At 47.4% G+C, this 19,132-nt stretch overlaps 1 protein-coding gene across 1 annotated transcript in view; it reads left to right on the top strand.

Moving 5' to 3' along the window:
• Window positions 1-11,512, top strand: part of LAMA1 (laminin subunit alpha 1) — a gene marked incomplete at both ends in the record, with an annotated part of 143,528 nt that extends 132,016 nt beyond the window's left edge. Inside the window, 9 exons of the mRNA XM_080714726.1 lie at window positions 5-190; window positions 2,261-2,396; window positions 3,526-3,638; window positions 4,675-4,864; window positions 5,391-5,549; window positions 6,602-6,755; window positions 8,293-8,426; window positions 10,621-10,843; window positions 11,352-11,512. Coding sequence (XP_080570852.1) covers window positions 5-190; window positions 2,261-2,396; window positions 3,526-3,638; window positions 4,675-4,864; window positions 5,391-5,549; window positions 6,602-6,755; window positions 8,293-8,426; window positions 10,621-10,843; window positions 11,352-11,512 — 1,456 coding nt within the window. The remainder of the gene's footprint in view (window positions 1-4; window positions 191-2,260; window positions 2,397-3,525; window positions 3,639-4,674; window positions 4,865-5,390; window positions 5,550-6,601; window positions 6,756-8,292; window positions 8,427-10,620; window positions 10,844-11,351) is intronic.
• Between the last annotated feature and the right edge of the window lie 7,620 nt (window positions 11,513-19,132).

Here is a 19,132-nt window from a genome sequence, read left to right as displayed (position 1 = left end):
TCAGAATTATCACTGTGCAACTGGATGAGACCAACCCTGTAGAAATGAAGCTGGGCCCCCTGGTGGGAAACAAGGCAATAAATGTCTCCCGCCTGTACATAGGCGGCGTCCCCGAGGGCGTGGGGACCTCGGTGCTCAAGAGGAGGGCCTCATTCCAGGGCTGCATCAAGAACCTGGTCTTGGACATGGAGTATGTGTGCCTGGCTGTCAGCCTGCCTGTCATGTTCTGGTCTTCCTGGGGACTGCTAGTACTCATCTGCCACCGAAGTTTGCTGTTTGAGATTGCCAAAAAAAAATTTTTTTTCAGTACTAGGGATGGTACCCAGGGGCATTCTACCTCTGAGCGACACCTCCAGCTCTATTTTTTATTTTTTGAAATACGGTCTCACTGAGTTGCAAATGGCCTCGCTAAGTAGCTGAGGCTGGCCATAAACTGAGATCCTCCTGTCTCAGCCTCCCAAATGCTGGGATTACAGCGTGCGCCACCGCCCCTGGCTCCAAGATTGCGTAAAATTGTGCGTGTTCTCAACTAACAAACGAACCCCATTGTTCTAGCACCAAAGTCCCTCCTACTGGGTTTTATTGGGTTAGAATGATGCACAGAACTGGTCATCCTATTTTACTTTTAAAAAATCATTATAGCCCCGTGGGTTTGTCAATAAATGGCTGAGCTTGGGAGGCTGAGACAGGAGGGTTGCAGGTTCCAGAGTAGCTTCAGCAGGTAGTAAGATCTCAGCAACCTAGCCAGACCCCGTTTCAAAAGAAAAAATCAAAAGGGCTGGGGTGTAGCTTGGAGGTGGAATGCCCTGGGGTTCAATCCCCAGTGCCAAAATAAATAAATAAATAAATAAATAAATAAATAAATAAATAAATAATTTTTAAATGGCTGAGTTTTAAAATATAAATTTGTCTAAGTTTAAAAGCATAGAGCAGAGCACAGTGGCACATACCTGTAATACAAGGCTTGGGAGGCTGAGAAAGAAGATCATAGGTTCAAGGCCAGCCTTGGCAACTTAGACTCTGTTTCAAAATAAAAATCAGGCTGGGGAAGTAGCTCAGGAGTAGAATGCCACTGGGTCAATCAGTCCTTCAGTCCCCAGTCTCTGTCTCTGTCTGTCTGTCTGTCTGTCTCTCTCTCTCTCTCTCTCTCTCTCTCTCTCTCTCTCTCTCTCTCTCTCTCTTTCTCTCTCTCTCTCTCTCTCACACACACACACACACACACACACACACACACACACACACACACAGTGACTCGCACCTATAATCTCTGCTTGGGAGACTAAGATAGGAATCACCTGTTTGAAGCCAGGCTGAGCAACTTAGCAAGAGCCTGTTTCAAAATAATAATAAAAAAAATGGGCTGGGGTATAGCTCAGGGGTAGAATGCCCTGGCTGAATCCCCACTACCAAGCTGGGTGTGATGGTACATACCTGTAATCCCAGTACTTGGGAGGCTGAGACGAGAGGATCACAGATCAAGGCCAGCTTCACAATGAATCGAGACCCTGAGCAACTTAGCAAGACTGTTTTAGACAAAAGCAACTGAGGATGTAGTTTGATCGACCTCAGCCATGAGGCCCAAGACTTGATAGGGCAGAACCCTTGCTGTGTGGTTCAGAGCAGGGTCCTGGGGAAGTCCTCGCGGGATCCCTGCAGTCACCGGGCACACTAGGGAGAGGGCAAATAACAAGTCCATCGAGACCTCCTGGCAGGGCAACCTACAGGCAAGAGGTCGGTGTTTAATGGAGGCTCCGTGCAGTGCTGTGGGAGTTGGAGACAGACCGCCCTGGCACGGCCCAGCCATGGCTGCAGAGGGGACAGAATCAACCGTGCCTCTGGGTTGCAAAAGAAGGACTAGGTCCTAGTGTGAGGTCATCTAGGGTGGGTTGTTATTTCAAGAAGACGGTAACCAGATATGACTCTTAGTTATCGTGAAGGACATTGGGTAACATAATAAGAAATATCTCATGTTTTTGGTTTGGTTTGATTTGGTGGTACTAGGGATTGAAGCCAGGGGCATTTTACCTTCTAAGCTACACTCTAAGCTCTGTTTGGATTTTGTTTTGAATCAGGGTCTTGCTAAGTTGGCAGGCTGCCGTCTCAGCCTCCCAAGTCCTGGGTTACAAGGCGTGTGCCACCACACTCAGCTACTCATGGATTTTAGTGGATTGTAATTGGCAGTAATGAATAACGAAACGGCACGGGTTTCTGTTAGTTCGTAATGTCTTAATTTTGATAACACTTTTTTGTGTGCACTTAGACTTTTGCATTTCACCAATGCGGTTGGCTATGAGCAAGTGGACATGGACACCTGCTTGGTTTTGGAGAGTCCCAAGCTGTCCCTTCGTGGAGAGGACCTCGAGCCCCCGCCAGGGCCCCAGGCTCTCCCGCATCCCGTAAGAGAGGCTTCCTAGGATGGTATCGGCCAGCTGTAGTCAGAAAGAGAGTGCATGCTGGGGAGATGAGGGCAGGGCCCAGTCGTAAAGGGGTTGGGACAGCGGGACCCGGGGTGAGAAGCAGAGGAGGCAGGTGGTGTCGCCAGGCCAGCAGCCAGGGGACAAGAGGCAGAGGGGCCCTGTGCCATCTGAGCCCCAGGGAGGCCGTCTGAAGCGGAAGGGAGGTAGAGATGTCCCATTCCTTCTCTACCTGCCTCTGGCCGACCCCCCAGCTCCTCCAGGAGCAGAATGTCCAGCAGACATTTGCCAGAGGAGCCTGGGACAGTGACTCCCAGGGACCATCGTGCTGTGAGAGGAAACAGAACGGAGGCAGGGGGAGGATGGTTCTCTGCGCCAGCCCGGAGGTGGCTGGCAGCGTTTCCAGTTACGTGCAGTAGGGTTTTGACAATGCCTCATTATCAGCTTAGGGTTAGCTGGGGATGCATAAAATAAGTATTTAATGAAGTTATCGTCTACATCATTGCTGCTTAAGGAAAACAAAAGCTTCAGATCATTTAGGAAAAGCTAACCCTGGTTCTGCGTCAGTTGCTCCCCGTCCTGGGCTCCCCGTTTCTTCGGTGACCAGGGTGCACCGTCGTCACTTTGAAGGTGGCCCAGTCGTCCAAAGGCAGCGCCTTCGAAGCAGGACCCACACTGGGCTCGGGACGGTTTTGTTGACCACATCTTCCACTCTGCTGGAAAGCTGGGATTCTAGGCCTCAATTGGCTTGGGGTTCCGTCACCCGGTCACCCGTGGGCACCTCCCTCTCGGGGCCATGCCCGAGCGTCGAGAAGGCCAGCCAAGCCTATGTCCCCAGGCCTGATGGGCAGTCCTGGGAGGGCCTCCAGGGTCCCTGTGACTGTAAGGGCACTTGAGTGGGAGGAAGGTGGAGACAGGCTCTGACGGCATCCTCAGAGAGAAAGGGCACTGGCGAGTGCTTCCCTTAAGCCAGGCATCTAGATGACAGCGAGGGCATGCGGGCGTCCGCTGCTGTTTGGGTGCAATGGCTTCTCAGTTTTCTTCCCGCAAGAGTGTGTCTGTGTGTGGAGTCCTGGCGGCGAGGGCTGAGTGTCGGTTGTGTCTCTTGCAGAAGCAGTGTGCGGAGGACGCGGCGCCAGAGTACTTGCCCGGCGCTCACCAGTTTGGGCTGTCGCAAAGCAGCCACTTGGTGTTGCCTCTTAATCAGTCCGCGGTGAGAAAGAGGTAGGTGTCTCGCTGCTTGGCGGGTCTCTGATGGAGGCTCACAGGGATGCAGCCTTCTGCCGCCCCTGGGGTGGCTCGAGCCCCCACAGGGCCACAGGCGAGGGTCCTGGCTGCCAACCATCATCAAGACTCCCCTTGTGCCCCAGGATTGGGGATTCACTAAGCTACATCCCCAGTCCTTTTTAATTTTGAGTCAGGGTGTTACTGAGTTGCCCAGGCTGCCATCAAACCTGCAATCTCTGGTCTCAGCCTCCCAAGCAGCTGGCATTACAGGCATGCGCCACCGCACCCAGCTCATTAAAAGAGCCCCTTATTTAAAGAACTCAGTATTGTTCTAAAACAGAGAAAGTGTTTCGTGCTCAGCTGTGTGGGGTCTGGCCCCTCACTGTCATACACAGCTTAGCGGAAGGACTGTCTTTGCAGTGTGGCCGCCTGACGCCCAGCACCACCCCAAGGCAGCATCTCCACCCTGCTGAGCATGCTGCCCTGTTTCTGGCAGCAGTTTCGTGACAGAGGATCATCCTCTGTGTTCGCTGCTTTTCACTGGCAGACAAGGGTGCAGCAGCCATCCCTTAAGTGAACAGATGCGTGAGTGGGTGGCAGGAAGAACCCTTACCTCTCTCGAGAAGTTAAATATAAATGCCAAAACAACATCTGCTTTCTCTCTTGGAGGTGATTTAAAACTTTAAAGTGCTGGGCAGGGTGGTGAACATCTACAATCCCAGTACTTGGGAGGCTTCAGCAGGAGGATCACAGGCTGGAGGCCAGCCTCAGCCACTTAGAGTAGACCTATTTAGAAGTAAAAAATAAAATAGGGATGGGCATGTAGCTCAGAGGTAGAATGCCCCTGGGCTCAATCCCCAGTACTACAAAACCCAAAACAAAACCAAGCAAAACTTCAGAGCCCAGCATGTTCTTTTCTGGGGCTGACTCCTCCTCCTCTTCCTCCTCTTTTTCCTTCCTCCTCCTCCTCCTCCTCCTCCTCCTCCTCCTCCTCCTCCTCCTCCTTCTCCTCCTCCTCCTCCCCCTCCTCCAGGCTCCTGGTCCAGCTAAACATCCGGACATTCGCCTCCAGTGGCCTGATTTACTACATGGCCCATCAGAACCAGCTGGACTACGCCGCACTGCAGCTCCACGGGGGCCGCCTGCACTTCATGTTTGACCTGGGTAAAGGCCAAACCAAGGTCTCTCACCCCACACATCTCAGCAATGGCAGATGGCACACGGTACGTCCTTGGAGGCTTGTGATCACCCGTTCCATTGTATCCCGTTGACCTCCGGTGCGTGCTCCATTTCTGGGAAGGGAATTATGCCTGCTGCATTCTAGCTTGCCTTGTTCTGGTAGCTGCCTGGATAATGCAAGGTCGGTGGGAAACATCCCCAGGCCTTAGAAAATGCCCAGCACCTAATAGATCCTCGCAAATGTTGCCAGAATGGATGGAAGATACCACATATATTTCCAATTGGACAAGAAGTTGGCAAAGCTCCCTCATGTCTCAGAAGGATACAGCTGCCCATAGGGCTTTGCTTCCTAGTAACCAGGACTCTGCAGTGCTCTGTGGACTGTGGTCCACAGTCTGCTTCCCCTCTTCCACCAGGCTCAGCCTGTTTGCAAGAACCGTGCAGAAACCAAAGTCATTCTTTTGGGTTTCTTCTGGGCTGTTAGAGCTATAAGAACATTCATTGCAAGCATGTATCTATTAACATTTTCTCAGATGCTTAGAAATCATGGAGGTTCTCATCTTGCTGTAGGTCAAGACAGAGTTTGTTAAAAGAAAAGCCTTCATCACGGTTGATGACCAGGAATCCTCGGCGGTGACCATAGTAGGAGACGCGACCAGCCTGGATGTGGAAGGAAAGCTGTACCTGGGAGGCCTTCCTGCCCACTACCGGGCCAGGAAACTGGGCAGCGTAAGCATCATTTTCTGGAAGGGCCATTGGCCTTTGTTGTGCTTGTATTTTCTTGGTGGAGGAACTTATTCTTTGCATGTTTCTGTTTACATTGCCTTCTTTGTGCCTGGACTCACCTGGGAGACGCAGACCTCCGAGGCCTGTTCATAGACCGTGTTGTAGCTTCCCTTGGTGTCCAACAAGCTTTTCCTGGCTGTCAGTTCACGAACATATCCTTCCTTAGCCACTGAGCCCAAAACATTTTGGGGAAATCTAGAAAATTTGTATTTGCACATTATTGGACACAGCATTCTTAATTTTAATTTTTATTATTTTTTTGTGGTACAGGAGGTGGAACTCAAGGGCTTTTCTACCTTTACTCCAAGACCTATTTTATATTTTATTTGGCATCAGGGTCTCACTAAGTTGCCGAGAGCCTCACGCAGTAACTGAGGCTGGCTTTGAACCTGTGCGATCCTCCTGTCTCAGCCTCTCAAGTGCTGGAATTACAAGTGTGCGCCACCATGCCCAGCTTTATTCTTTATTTTGAAACAGGGTCTCACTCAGTTGCAAAGGGCCTCACTAAGCAGCTGAGGCTGTCCACAAACCACAATCCTCTTGCCTCGGCCTCTGGAATGCTGGGATTACAAGCCTGCACCACCATGCCCACTTTAGCATTCTTTTGTTGTTGTTGTTGTTTGATGGTACTGGGGTTCCTGGAAACCCTTCTATCTCTGGGCTACACTCCCAGACCTATTTTATACTTTATTTGGAAACAGGGTCTCTTAGTCACTGAGGCTGGCGATCTTCCTGTCTCCGCCTCCCAAGCGCGGGGATTACAAGCGTGCGCCACCACGCCCGGCTCAGCATTCTTGATTTGCAACAGTTCACTAAAATAATAGAAAGCACTTTCACATGATTAGCCAAGGCACTCAAATGGTAGAAGTATTAAAGCAATTACATTTTTCAGTCTCAAAAGATAATATCGTAATGGGTTTTGATGAGACAAAGCTGATGAGGTAGAGGAAACACTGGTCTTAACCTCGGTATAATCGCCACCATCTTTGGTGTAGATCACCCACAGCATCCCGGCCTGCATCAGGGAGGTGACGGTCAACAACAGACAGATGGACAAGGAGCGCTCGGTGTCCTCCTTTGCAGTGGAAAGGTGCTTTGCAGTGGCCCAGGAAGGCTCTTTCTTTGAAGGAAGTGGATACGCAGCTCTTGGTATGTAGACCAAGTCTTTGAAATTAGCGGTGCTCTCCCATCACATGGATCCAAGAGATGCATGACCAGCCAGGGCCCAGCTGGACAAGGCCCATGTAGCTGAGCATCCCCGCACACTCCCAATTTCTTGCCTCTCGTGTAAAAGCCTTCTCAGTCTGGGTGCTTCAGGAGGCCTGACTGGAGGTTTTCTCCTGCCAGGACTGGTGACCTTCAAATGCAGGCAAAAATGGGGTGCTGGCTCTGCCTGTACTTCCCCCAAGTTTATGTAAGACACATTAATTCTCCACGTTAATAAAGGCCTTTGGATTAGAAATCAGCCACACAAAATATTGACACCCACCAGCACCAGGGGCTCTGGCAGGAGGCTGGGTGAGCAGCAAGTCAAAAGACGACTTTATTCAGTACTTCCAGTCAACTCCCAGACTAAGGCCCCAGCCACTCTGTGGCCTCAGCTCCCCAGAGATCCCTGGCTGCTCGACCCTGGTAACACCATCTCCGCCCATTTTCCCTTCAGCCTTAATCGCAGTAACACTGCCAGTGATGGCTAATTTCATTTCAGTATCTCAGCTTTTTTTAAAAAAAACTCTGCAATAAAAATCATTCCATTCAGTCTGCACATTTTTAATTTTTTGTATAGGTGATTGAACCTTCCTATAGGTGCACCTATAGCTCTTTTAATTTTTTTATTTTGATATAGTGCTTTATTAAGTTGCTGAGGCTGACCTCCTATCTCAGTCTTCCAAGTACTGGGATGACAGGCGTGTGTCACCACTCTGGACTTGGTTCTGCCTTTCTATAAAACCTAGTGTGGAGTGTGAGACACAAGGAAAGTATAATAGCAGGTTCTAGATACTGGGAAAATAGTCCACTGTTCCTAGCTGATGAAGAGGGATGTGGGCCCATGGGAAGATGGCCAGAGACGGGCATGTCTGCAGGACCTGGGCACCAAATGCCAGAGCTGTAGAACATAGATTCCCAAACTATGCCCACCGTTCCCTTTTCAGAAAAAATACCTTCAGTGCCTTCTGGGTGCCTCCACCATCCTGATCTCCCCTTGAATAAATCTTAGTGCCCTCCAATTTGTACCCAAGCTACAACTGCCCCTGCATTGGCCCAGTGTCTCCCCTGGGGGCAGTATCACTGGCTTTGGGAATTTCTGTCAGGATGTCCCTGCTGATCACAAGTGACTGTTTCTTTTTTGGTGGTGCCGAGTAGAACCAAGTACTAGATCCCCAGCACTTTCGGTTATTGTTGTTGTTTTTGCGGTGTTGGGGATGAAACCCAGGGGCATTCTACCTTCGAGCTACACCCCCAGCCCTATTCTTTATTCTTTATTTTGAAACAGGGTCTCACTGAGTTGCAAAACCACGAACCGCGATCCTCCAGTCTCGGCCTCCCAAATGCTGGGATCACACGTGTGCGCCACCATGCCCGGCTCTTGTTGATTTTAGGTCTCTACTGTGTGGCCAGCCCAGCCGGCACCCAGCAGGGCCAGCAGGGCTTACTTCTGACTCGCCGCTGTCTTTGTATATTTCAGTCAAAGAAGGTTACAGAGTCCGGTCAGATTTAAACATCTCTCTGGAGTTCCGCACCTCCTCGGAGAACGGTGTTCTCCTGGGGATCAGCAGTGCCAAAGTGGATGCCATCGGCCTGGAGATTGTAAATGGCAAGGTGGGCGCTTCACCCCAGGGTCAGAGACAGCGGCTGAAAAACAGTAAAATATCTAGATCCCAACTTCTGTCTGATAACTCCATTATTTTCTTTTCTTTCTTTCTTTTTTTCTACCTCCTAGCTACACCCCCATCCCTTTTTATTTTTATTTTCTCTTTTATTTTAAATTTTGAAGTAGGGTCTTGCTAAGTTGCCCAGGCTGCCCTCAAACCTATGATGCTCCTGTCTCAGCCTCCCAAGTACTGGGATTATAGGTGTGCACCCTGCATCCAGCAGATCTTTGCTCATCACTGAAAAATGACTGGTGCTTTCTGTACCTCTCCCACAGCCTGACCCACGGATGTTTTTTAAAAAGCTATGATCCTAAAAAGCTCTTTTAAGATAGCACTTTATATATTTGAAATTAAGCTTATTGCAACTACAATACACAGAACTTTCCCCCTGAACCTTGCTGCCAACCCGGTGCCCGGTCTCTTCAGATCATTTTTTTAAACTTTTCATTTGCAAATAATTACAGATTCATGGCAAGCTGAAAAAAAAAAAAAAAAAAAAAAGTCCAGTGAGGTCCCTGTGCGCCCTTTACTCAGCTCCCTAGTGGCAGCTCCGTGCCTGACTTCAGGGCCTCATTACACGCGTGCCAGGGGCACCGGAGAAAGCCCCAGAGCTTGTGCAGGTACACCAGTTGTGCAAGTGTGCGTGTGTGTGTGCGTGAGCGTGTGTTTGCCTTGTGATACGCATGTGGAACCATCACCGCAATCAGAATACTTAATTGCGTCATTACGACAAGGCTTCCCCACCTCAAGCTACGGTTCTGTAGCTACAACCACCACCCTGCGTCCCTAACCCCGGCAGCCTCTCACCCAATCGCTCCGTTATTTCACGAGTGTTGCAAGTTCATGCAGTTAAGTATCCCAAGCCTTTTTACATGCGGCCTGATTTCTCAAAGTTCATCCAGGTTTGTGTATCAATGATTCCTTTCTTTTCATTTCTTTTTTTTGTGTTTGTGGTACTAGGGATGGAGTCCAGGGGCATTCTACCTCCAAGCTACACCCCAGTATTACTGCTTATTCTTTGTTTTTTTTGAAACAGGGTCTCACTGAGTTGCAGAGGGCCTCACTAAGTAGCTGAGGCTGGCCAAGAGTCACGATCCTCCCGTCTCAGCCTCCTGAATGCTGGGATGACAAGCGTGCGCCCCCATTCCCGGCAGCGGTTCATTTTTTAATGCAGAGTATCACTTCATGAGATGTGCCATACTCTAACTTCTCAATGCAGAATGTGTTCTATTTTCCATTATTCTTCTGCACTGGCCCCTCAGCTTCTGTCCCTCCACTGGCTGGAACAGATGGAGCTCAACACTTTCCAGTACTTTCGTCTCTTCTGCCTCGGGGCCTGTGGTTTTGTTCCCTGTCTCCTTCTCTTGAATCTCCTTATTTTTATTCTTTATTTTGGAACAGAGTCTCTCTGAGGTTGTCCGTGAACCGTGATCCTCTGGTCTCAGCCTCATGAATGCTGTGATTATAAGTGTGTGCCACCACACCTGGTTATTATTATTATTGTTGTTTTAAAATAGGATCTCACTAAGTTGCTGAGGGCCTTGCTAAGTTGCTGAGGCTGGCCTCAAACCTGTGATCCTCTTGTCTCATTCTCCCAAGTACTGGGATCACAGGACTATATCATCATGTTCTGCCTAACCCAGTCTTCTGAAGACTGATTAAACTGGCTTAGGGCCTACTTGATCTCATTTAAAATCACCTCTTTAAAGTCCTTGTATCCAAATACAGTCACATTCTGAGAGGCCCTATGGGTCGGGACTTTAGCAGATAAAGTATAAAGAGCCATCACGCAGCCCATAAAAAAGACCTGCGCAGCTCCTGCCCAGCTCGGGTCTGTGCCTCTGCCGTTTGCCGCTCCCTGTCTGGAGCCACTGCAGGGCCGCGGGGAGTCGTGAGTGTCCCCTGCAGAGCTTCCAGCTATGGCTTGAACAAAGCCCAGACGTGGCTGTGCTCCCTGCCGAGGAGGTGACCACAGGCCCTAGTAGTTATACCATCTAGGAGCTAAGTTACAAACCCCTTGTTTCTCCAAGTCAGCCCTGCTTTCTGACCGAAGGCCGTGCTCTGAGCCACTCACGAGCACGGCACAGATGGACTGCGCCCCTCGACTGTGAGACACTCACCCCAACCTTTGCCTTGCCCAGCTCTTGTTCCAAGTGAACAACGGCGCCGGGAGGATGATGGCGGTGTACGAGCCGGGCGCCACCAGGACGCTCTGTGACGGGAGGTGGCACACAGTCCAAGCTAGCAAAAGCAAGCACCGCATCGCTCTCACTGTGGATGGGAACACGGTTGTAGCCGAAAACCCGCACCCCCACTCCACCTCGGTGGACACCCACAACCCCATCTACGTCGGGGGCTATCCCGGTGAGTGCGAGAAGCCACCCTGACCACCACATGGAGGGCGCGGGCACCGGGGAAAGCTGACGCCCGGGGGATAATGGAGACTGAAAAAGCTTTTTGGTGTCATGACACATCCTTCACGATTTTAGAAAAGTTAAATTAAAATACCCCCCACACACACACACACACATCATTAGGTTAGCCGGAGCACACTGGGTCTGATATGAGTCAAGATGGCGGTTCTATTGAGGTCATCGCTTTAGATGACAACCCAAACGGGAGTCATTTTAGGGGCACAGCAGTGATGTTGGACAAATCATGCACTTCCAAGCTGTTCTAAGAAACTATTACGCACAACAGACCTCTGTTGTTGTGTGACTTTTTACATCGCAGTAATACCTTGAAAGTGTTGTAGATTAAAAAAGTTTTCTGCTGTTTGCCAAGTGTGTGGAAAAATACCCTGCTGTTTGGGTAGAGAACCTGTCTGAGATTCTTTTTGTTCCTGTTGTGTCTCCTGCCCTTCCCTGAACAGATGACGTGAAGCAGAACTGTCTGAGCGGCCGGACCCCGTTCCGGGGGTGCCTGAGGAGGCTCACGCTGGTAAAGGGCGCGCACGTGCAATCCTGCGACTTCAGCTCGGCTTTCGACCTGCACGGAGTCATCCCTCATTCCTGCCCTAGGACTGAGCCCTGAACTTCCTGCCTCGATTCCCAACGTGGACCATGCAGCCCCCGGCACATTGGGGGACACTGAATAAAAATAAGGGCATAACGGAAGCACCTAAGGGTGGTCCTGCTGATTTTTTTTTTAATCAAAATTTGGTCTGTAAACCAAATCAGTTTACAGACCTCTGATGGATTAAATCCAGCCATCCCCTCAATTGGAATCATTCCTGATATTTTGAGAATTATTCTCGTGAATTAAAATTTCTTCAGTTCAGATTTCATTTCCCAGTCCATGTTAAGTATTTCCAGAGAGAAACTTATTTATGTTAAAGTGAAACCACATGTACAACAAATACTTTGATTAAATAAGTCTAAAAAGCAAGTCCAATTCACTGGCTCACTCTTTTTAGTTATTTCTAATGAATCTTTGCGAACACTAAATATTCTATTGATTATTTTTAACAGTATTTTAGATTTTGTGTTCTGGGCTTTTAAAAAAAGGATCTCGGCCGGGCGTGGTGGCGCACGCTTGTAATCCCCGCGCTTGGGAGGCGGAGACAGGAGGATGGCGCAGGTTCGAAGCCAGCCGCACGTGCTGGCTTAGGAGACCCTGTTTCTAAATAAAAATATAAAATAGGTCTGGGAGTGTAGCCCGGAGGTAGAAGGGCTTCCAGGAACCCCAGTACCACCACCAAAAAAAAAAGATCTCTACAAATTTCCATGAATTAGATGAGGGTAAGAACACTTTCATTTCATTTCTTTCTTTTTTTTTTCTTTTCTTTTTTTTTTTTTTTGTGGTACTGGGGGTGGAACCCAGAGGCTTTCTACCTCTGGGCTATACTCCCAGACCTATTTTATGCTTTATTTGGAAACAGGGTCTCACTAAGTTGCTGAGAGCCTCACTTGGTAGCTGAGGCTGGCTTGGAATCTGTGCGATCCTCCTGTCTCAGCCTCCTAAGCGCGGGGATCACAGGTGTGCGCCACCATGCCCGGCACTTTCATTTCTTTATGAAAATCTTAAGTTTCAATTTCTGTAATGAACAAGCAGTGACACTGGGCAGTTGTCACAAAGAGCACCCAGGAGACGTTGGAGAGGCCCCGGCCACAGGAGACGGAGGATCCAGGGGAGGGAAGGAAGCGCTTTCAATCCGTCCTTGCTCCGGGAGGATCCAGCCTGGCAGCTCAGCTTTCACACACACACACACACACACACACACACACTACCACACCTTGCCTCTTCCTATATTATTAATTTTACTTTCACCCCTTGTGAAATTGGCAACTTTTTCACAAGTGAAAGAAAAATTCAAAAATCACGCACACACACATTTTCCTTTCTTTCTGGTCCTAGGGATTGAACCCAGGGGTATTCTACCTCTGAGCTGCACACCCGGCCCATATATACACATATATAAGATCCTCCTGTCTCAGCCTCCCAAGTACTGGATTACAAGCATGCTCCGCCATGCCAGGCTGACTTAGTACACGTTAATCTTCAGTCGCGAGTGTCTGTAATCAAGTCCAAAAGCCAGATAGATTTACCTGCAAGCTTTACCAAACACCAGAAATAAGACCAAATAAGGAAATTAATCAACTCATTTAAGACAGCTTGTATAACCTTGATACAAAACAGGTATCAATCAGTACTAACTCCCATTATGGAGCTAGATATAAAATACCTTTTATAAAGAACTAATAAATTCAACTCAGCTCTTAGAGGAAAACAATAACTACATTTGTAAGCCATTCGTTTTTCTTCCTCTTCTTGAAAGTGGTCACTTTTTTATAATGAAACATTTGACACGAGGTCTGTATTCTCAACCAGTTTTGTTCGGTTGGTTGACTTGGTTTGTCTTTAGAGACAGGGTCTGTGCTATTTCTTCAGGCTGGTCTGGAACTCCTGGCCCCGAGCGATTCTTCTGCTTTATCCTCTGAGTAGCTAAAGGCACATGCCACTGATATTCTTAATAAAAGTTTTAAGTACACAAAACTGCTTCACTGAGGCACTCTGTGGTTGTTTCCTTTGCGGTGAAGCACAGGATGATACCTTTATTTGGGGGGAGGCAGGGTCTTAATACCTCTGAGACATACCCTCATCCCTATTTCATTTTTTATTTTGAAAACAGAGTCTCACTAAGTTGCAGAGATACTTACTAAATTTCTGTGGCTGGTCTCAACCCTGAAATTCTCTTGGCTCAGCCTCCCGAGTACTATGATCTCCAGAATTTCTTCATCTTGCAAAATTGAGACTGTATACCTGTTGAAAACAGCTTTCCACTTCACCCCACTCCCCGTGGCAACCCTCCTTTTGTTCTGTCCCTGTGAACCCACATACGCACAAACCATATATATAATTAATTATATAATTCCACCATATATCTGTGGAATTACGCACTGTTTATCCTTTTTTGACTGGCTTATTCTACACCGTCACACATGGCAGGATTCTCTACCTTCTCAAGATATTCCATTGACACATTTTATCTATTCACTTGTTAATAGATATTTTGGCTAGGTATGATGGCGCACACTTGTAATCTCAGTACATGGGGGGCTGAGATAGGAGCGTTGTAGGTTGGAGGCCAGCCTCCAAATCTTGGCAAGACTCTAGGCAATTTAGTGAGATCCTGTCTCAAAATAAACGATACAAAGGGCTGGTAAGCCCACATAATGGTGCACAACTGTAATCCCAATACTTGGGAGGCTGAAGCAGGAGGATCACAGGCTCAAGGAGAATGTCAGCAAGAGCCTGTTTCCAAACAAAAATAAAAAAGGAGGCCGGGCGTGGTGGCGCGCGCTTGTCATCCCCGCGCCTGGGAGGCGGAGACAGGAGGATGGCACAGGTTCGAAGCCAGCCGGGCTGGTTTAAGAGACCCTGTTTGCAAATAAAAAAGAAGTATAAAATAGGTCTGGGTGTGTAGCCTGGTGGTAGAAGGGCTTCCAGAAACCCCAGTACCACAAATAAATAAATAAATAAATAAATAAATAAATAAATAAATAAATAAATAAAAAAGGGATGAGGGTGTAGCTTGAAGATAGAATGCCCCTGGGTCCAATCTCCAGCACCACCTAAGGGGGCGGGCTGATGTTGTAGCTCAGAGGTAGAATGCTCGTGGGTTTAATACCTAGTACAAAAATAAATGAGAAAATAAATAACAAAAAAATTTAAAAAATGGGAATGTGGGTACTTCTTCAAGCTCCCAATTTCAATTCTTTGGGTTACAAAGCCCAATGTGGGATTGCTTTTTCTAAATTTTTAATTTTTGAGGATCCGTCATCATTAGCCATACTGGGCATCTCTTTATATTGTTGCTGGCCATTTGCATGTCTGCGTCTCAGAAATGTCTAAGTCCTTTGCCCGCTTTCTAGTTGTTTCCATCTATTGAGCTGTAGGTGTTCCTTACAGCATTGGGATTCCAGTGCAGTATGGCAGGTATAGTTGCAAATATGCCTCCATCGCATATCTTGTCTTCTTAATCTGCTGCGTGTTTCCTTTGCTGTGAAGTATGTGATAATACCTTTATTTGGGGGGAGGCAGGGTTCTTATACATCTGAGCCATACCATCATCCCTATTTAATTTTTTTATTTTGAAAACAGAGTCTCACTAAGATCTTCACTAAGTTGCTGTGGCTGGTCTCAACCCTGCAATTCTGCTGTCTCAGCCTCCCAAGTACTGATGGAATTTTCATTAATTTATTTCATAATATATGCAGATACCAAGACATCATGTATTTACCTTGGCTATACACAATTTTATTTATAATTGTATTTATCAATTATACCTCAGCAAAGAGGGAAAAAAGATGGAGGGGACCTGTGGAGACCTGATCTGGGGACTGCACAGCTGTGGGGCTGCAGACCTGGCTCCAACAGGCTGCTCTGCACACGCTTTAAAATGTAAGGTTCTAACCAAAACTCTAAATTCTCTCCCCCAGAAAAAATGTATGAATCCCCTAAATCTGTGTGTAGTTTCAGAGAATTCACCAATTTTCTGGCACTCACATGTTTCCGTGAACTCCTGGTTAGGAGCCTCTAAGGCACCAGCTAGTGATTCATGAGCCACGGCGCTGGCTGGGCTGAGGACTTGGGTACTGCTGTGTTGACAGCTGGGCAAGATCGCCATGAGCCCTGGGTGAGCAAACTTCCAAACAGACCTTAGAAGTACAACTGAGCCAACCCTGAAAGAAATGCTCACTGGGCGGTGTTGTGTGTGGGCATTTTCTAAGCACTGTTAGGTTTGGATGGTGGCTTTTCCCCAAAATGGTGGATCAGTGGCTGAAACTGTGTGTGTGCATGCATGTGCATGTGCGTGCGTGTATGTGTGAAAGAGAAAGAGACAGACAGACAGACAGACAGGGGACTGAACCCAGGAGCATTCTACCTCTAAACCCTGAGCTCTATTTTTTTAAATTTATTTATTTATTTATTTTTTGGTGGTACTGGGGTTCCTGGAAGCCCTTCTACCTCTGGGCTACACTCCCAGACCTATTTTTACATTTTTTCATTTGGAAACAGGGTCTCCTAAGCCAGCACGTGCGGCTGGCTTCGAACCTGCGCCATCCTCCTGTCTCTGCCTCCCAAATGCGGGGATTACAAGCGTGCGCCACCACGCCCGGCTTAGTTTTTGTTTTTTTTATGTTGAAAAGTGCCTCAGTAAGTTGCTGAGACTAGCCATGAACCTATGATTCTCCTGCCTCAGCTTCCCAGGTACTGAATTACAGGCATGCGCCACCACTCTTGACTTGCGCTCCACATTTTATTTTTTTTCACTTTCTGAAAATGGTATCAGTTACTAGTTTCTTTATTTTTTTCCAGCACTGGGGATTGAACCCACCACGGGCATTCTACCTCACACTTAAATAGCTGAGGCTGTCCAAGAACCACGATCCTCTTGTTTTAGCCTCCTAAGTACGAGGATTACAGGCATGCACTACCATGCCTGGATCACTATATTTTATTTTCTAAAATAAAATAAATAAATAAAATAAATAAATAAATAAATAAATAAATAAATACCAGGGAGCTGGGCATGGTGGTGCTTGCCTGTAATCCCAGTACTTGGGAGGGTGAGACAAGAGAATCATGGGTTCAAGCCAAGCCTCAGAATCCTAGCAAAACCCTCTGCAATTTACTGAGAGGCTGATAAAAAATAAAAAAGTCAAATGGGGCTGGAATGTACTCAGAGTTAGAATGCCACCGGGTTCAATTTACAGAAAAAGAAAGACAGAGAAAGACAGAAAGACAGACAGACAGACTAGGAAATTAGTGATACTGAGATAAGGAAGTCTAATTAGATCACCTTTAATGACAGTATCACCTAGAGCTTGGGACACTCCTTTCTTCACTAATAGGGAACCTCTTCCATGGCTGACTGGCATCTTAATTCAGCATGGCAGCCACCTGTTTTCTTTCCCCCCACATACTCACATTCCTTCCCACACTGTTGCCTGCTTGGACCTTTGACTGAGACAAGTCTCCAGGACTTACCTCAGTCATATCCCTCCCTGCACCCTGCTCAGGACCCTTCCCACAGTTAGGAACTTTGTGATTTATATACCAGTCTATAATCCCTTCTTCCCAGTGGAGCAGTAATTCCCCAGCACAGTCCTGAATGTCTGTAAGGAGTCAAGAGTTTGAGCAGGAGGCCACAGGCTGTCTTCCCACCTCGGCACTGCCACTAATGTGGACGTGGACGCGTCTCCTGCCTCTTGACTGACTCTCCTCTTGGCTTCTTGAAGTTGTATCAGAGGCAGATCTTGAAATCTTAGCATATATTTCTGATAAATATTCTTTACTGGCCTTGTCCACTGTCTGTTGTATAATAGTATTAAGACTGGGTAATTAGTAAAGGAAAGGATTTTGTTTGGCTAGAGTTTGGAAGCTGGGAAGTCTAAGGATAGGATGCTGGCTTCTGCTCAGACAGCAGAGGACCCCAGGGAGGAGGGCGAGGGCGAGAAGGCTGAGGGAGCTGGATTCGCTTTAATAACCACCTGCTCTCAGGAGGACGCTTACTGTCCTTTGAGAACCCTGTCCCTCGAGACAAACACCAATCTCTCTTTAAGACCTCTTCACTCTCACTTCTTAAAGGCCCACCTCCTAACACCGTCACGATGGCGATTAGATTCCTGTGTGAGTTGTAGGAGAGACAAACCATACTCAAACCACAACATACAATTTCCAAAATTTCAGAAATACTATATAATGCCACATGTGTCTACTCAACACCTCCATTTTGCTGTGAACAGTCACATCTCTTAACGTGTTTACTAAGTCTTCCTAGTAACCTTCTGACACCATGATTACTCTGGTGAGGGCTCTGCTGTGGTCCTTAATGGTGCTTAGCTGTTTTAAATTTCCCCCTTAGACTGGAAGTATTCCCCAAAGACCCTGTAGTTGTATCAAATCTCCTGGAGAGTCTACACTATGTTGGCTATTTACTTGCCCTCTCTCTCAGAGCTAATATAATGAGGACCCAGGGGAGGTTATTGGTAAACAATTGTTGAACTGAATGTTATTAACTTATCATTTATTCTAAAAGTACTTCAGCAGTGTAGTTATTCCAATAAACTTTAACAATTCCTTAAAAATGTCATTCCTCTGAGTCATCCAATAAGTATAAAACAAATGCCAAATCGGCCTCTTTTGCAAGATAGTCCCAAAAGAAGTTCCATAAGCTTAACAGTTTTCATGACAGGCAGTACAATTTTCATTTTAATATACTCTGAAATGTCAAAATGATCAGGATTCCTTCATGGTGCAGCAAAGGCGCCGCTCAGGGGCCCTTCAACCCCTCCAGAGTCCAGCGTTAGTTCCTAGAGCAGCTGCCGATGGCAAGGGCTTGGATGAGAACATAATGAAAATCTATTTTTTCTCTCTAAATAACACAATTTAAAAGTAACATTAGTTTCTAAGTATATGTAGTGCATAACGCCTGATTATAAAGTCTTAAAACTTGAATTCCAGTGTGCAGATCAAATAACACAGGGTTGTGTTTGCAGCTGGAGGAGCTTCCTAGGTTATGGCAATTCATTTTATTCGGAACCATTTTGTGCAGTTAACACTTCATCAACATTTTAATTTTTAGCCTGTGTTCAAAGTCTGAATGTGATCGTCTATTATGAGTAAGATACAGTCAAAGCTTTGCTAAAAATTGAAGGCTGCTATGTGTATCCCCGCTAGGTGGCCGGGAGAGAGGGCTTGGGGAGCCCACCCGCCGGTGGAGGAGCAAAGTGAAGGGGGTGGACAGAAGCCACACAGAGCCAGACGCTCCCTTTGTGTCTCCAGACTGGGAAGGGCAGCGGGAGCTAGGGATGGAGCCGAAGTTAGTGGGCGTGCTGAAGGGTGGACGCTATTGAACCGAAAAATATAACACCTAGAGTGAAAAACAAATCACCAGAGGGACTTCATAGCAGCGGGATGGAGATAAAAGACAGATACACTTGAAAACAGAACAGACAGTGATCCATCCACAAACAGAAAGATGAAGGATCAGAAGGATCATCCTTCCAGGAATAGGCTCTAGATGACAAAACCACAACCAATACCATACTGAATGGCGAAAGGCTGAAAGCACTTCCTTTAAGATTGGAGTAAGATAAGGGTGTCCACTGTCACTGACCTTATTCAGTATAGGACTGTAAGTTTTAG

The sequence above is a fragment of the Muscardinus avellanarius genome (assembly GCF_963383645.1).
Source record: "Muscardinus avellanarius genome assembly, chromosome: 17".
In the NCBI taxonomy this organism is placed as follows: Eukaryota; Metazoa; Chordata; class Mammalia; order Rodentia; family Gliridae; genus Muscardinus; species Muscardinus avellanarius.
The sequence above is the reverse complement of the archived record's forward strand: the minus strand, read 5'-3'. Positions and strand labels throughout refer to the sequence as shown.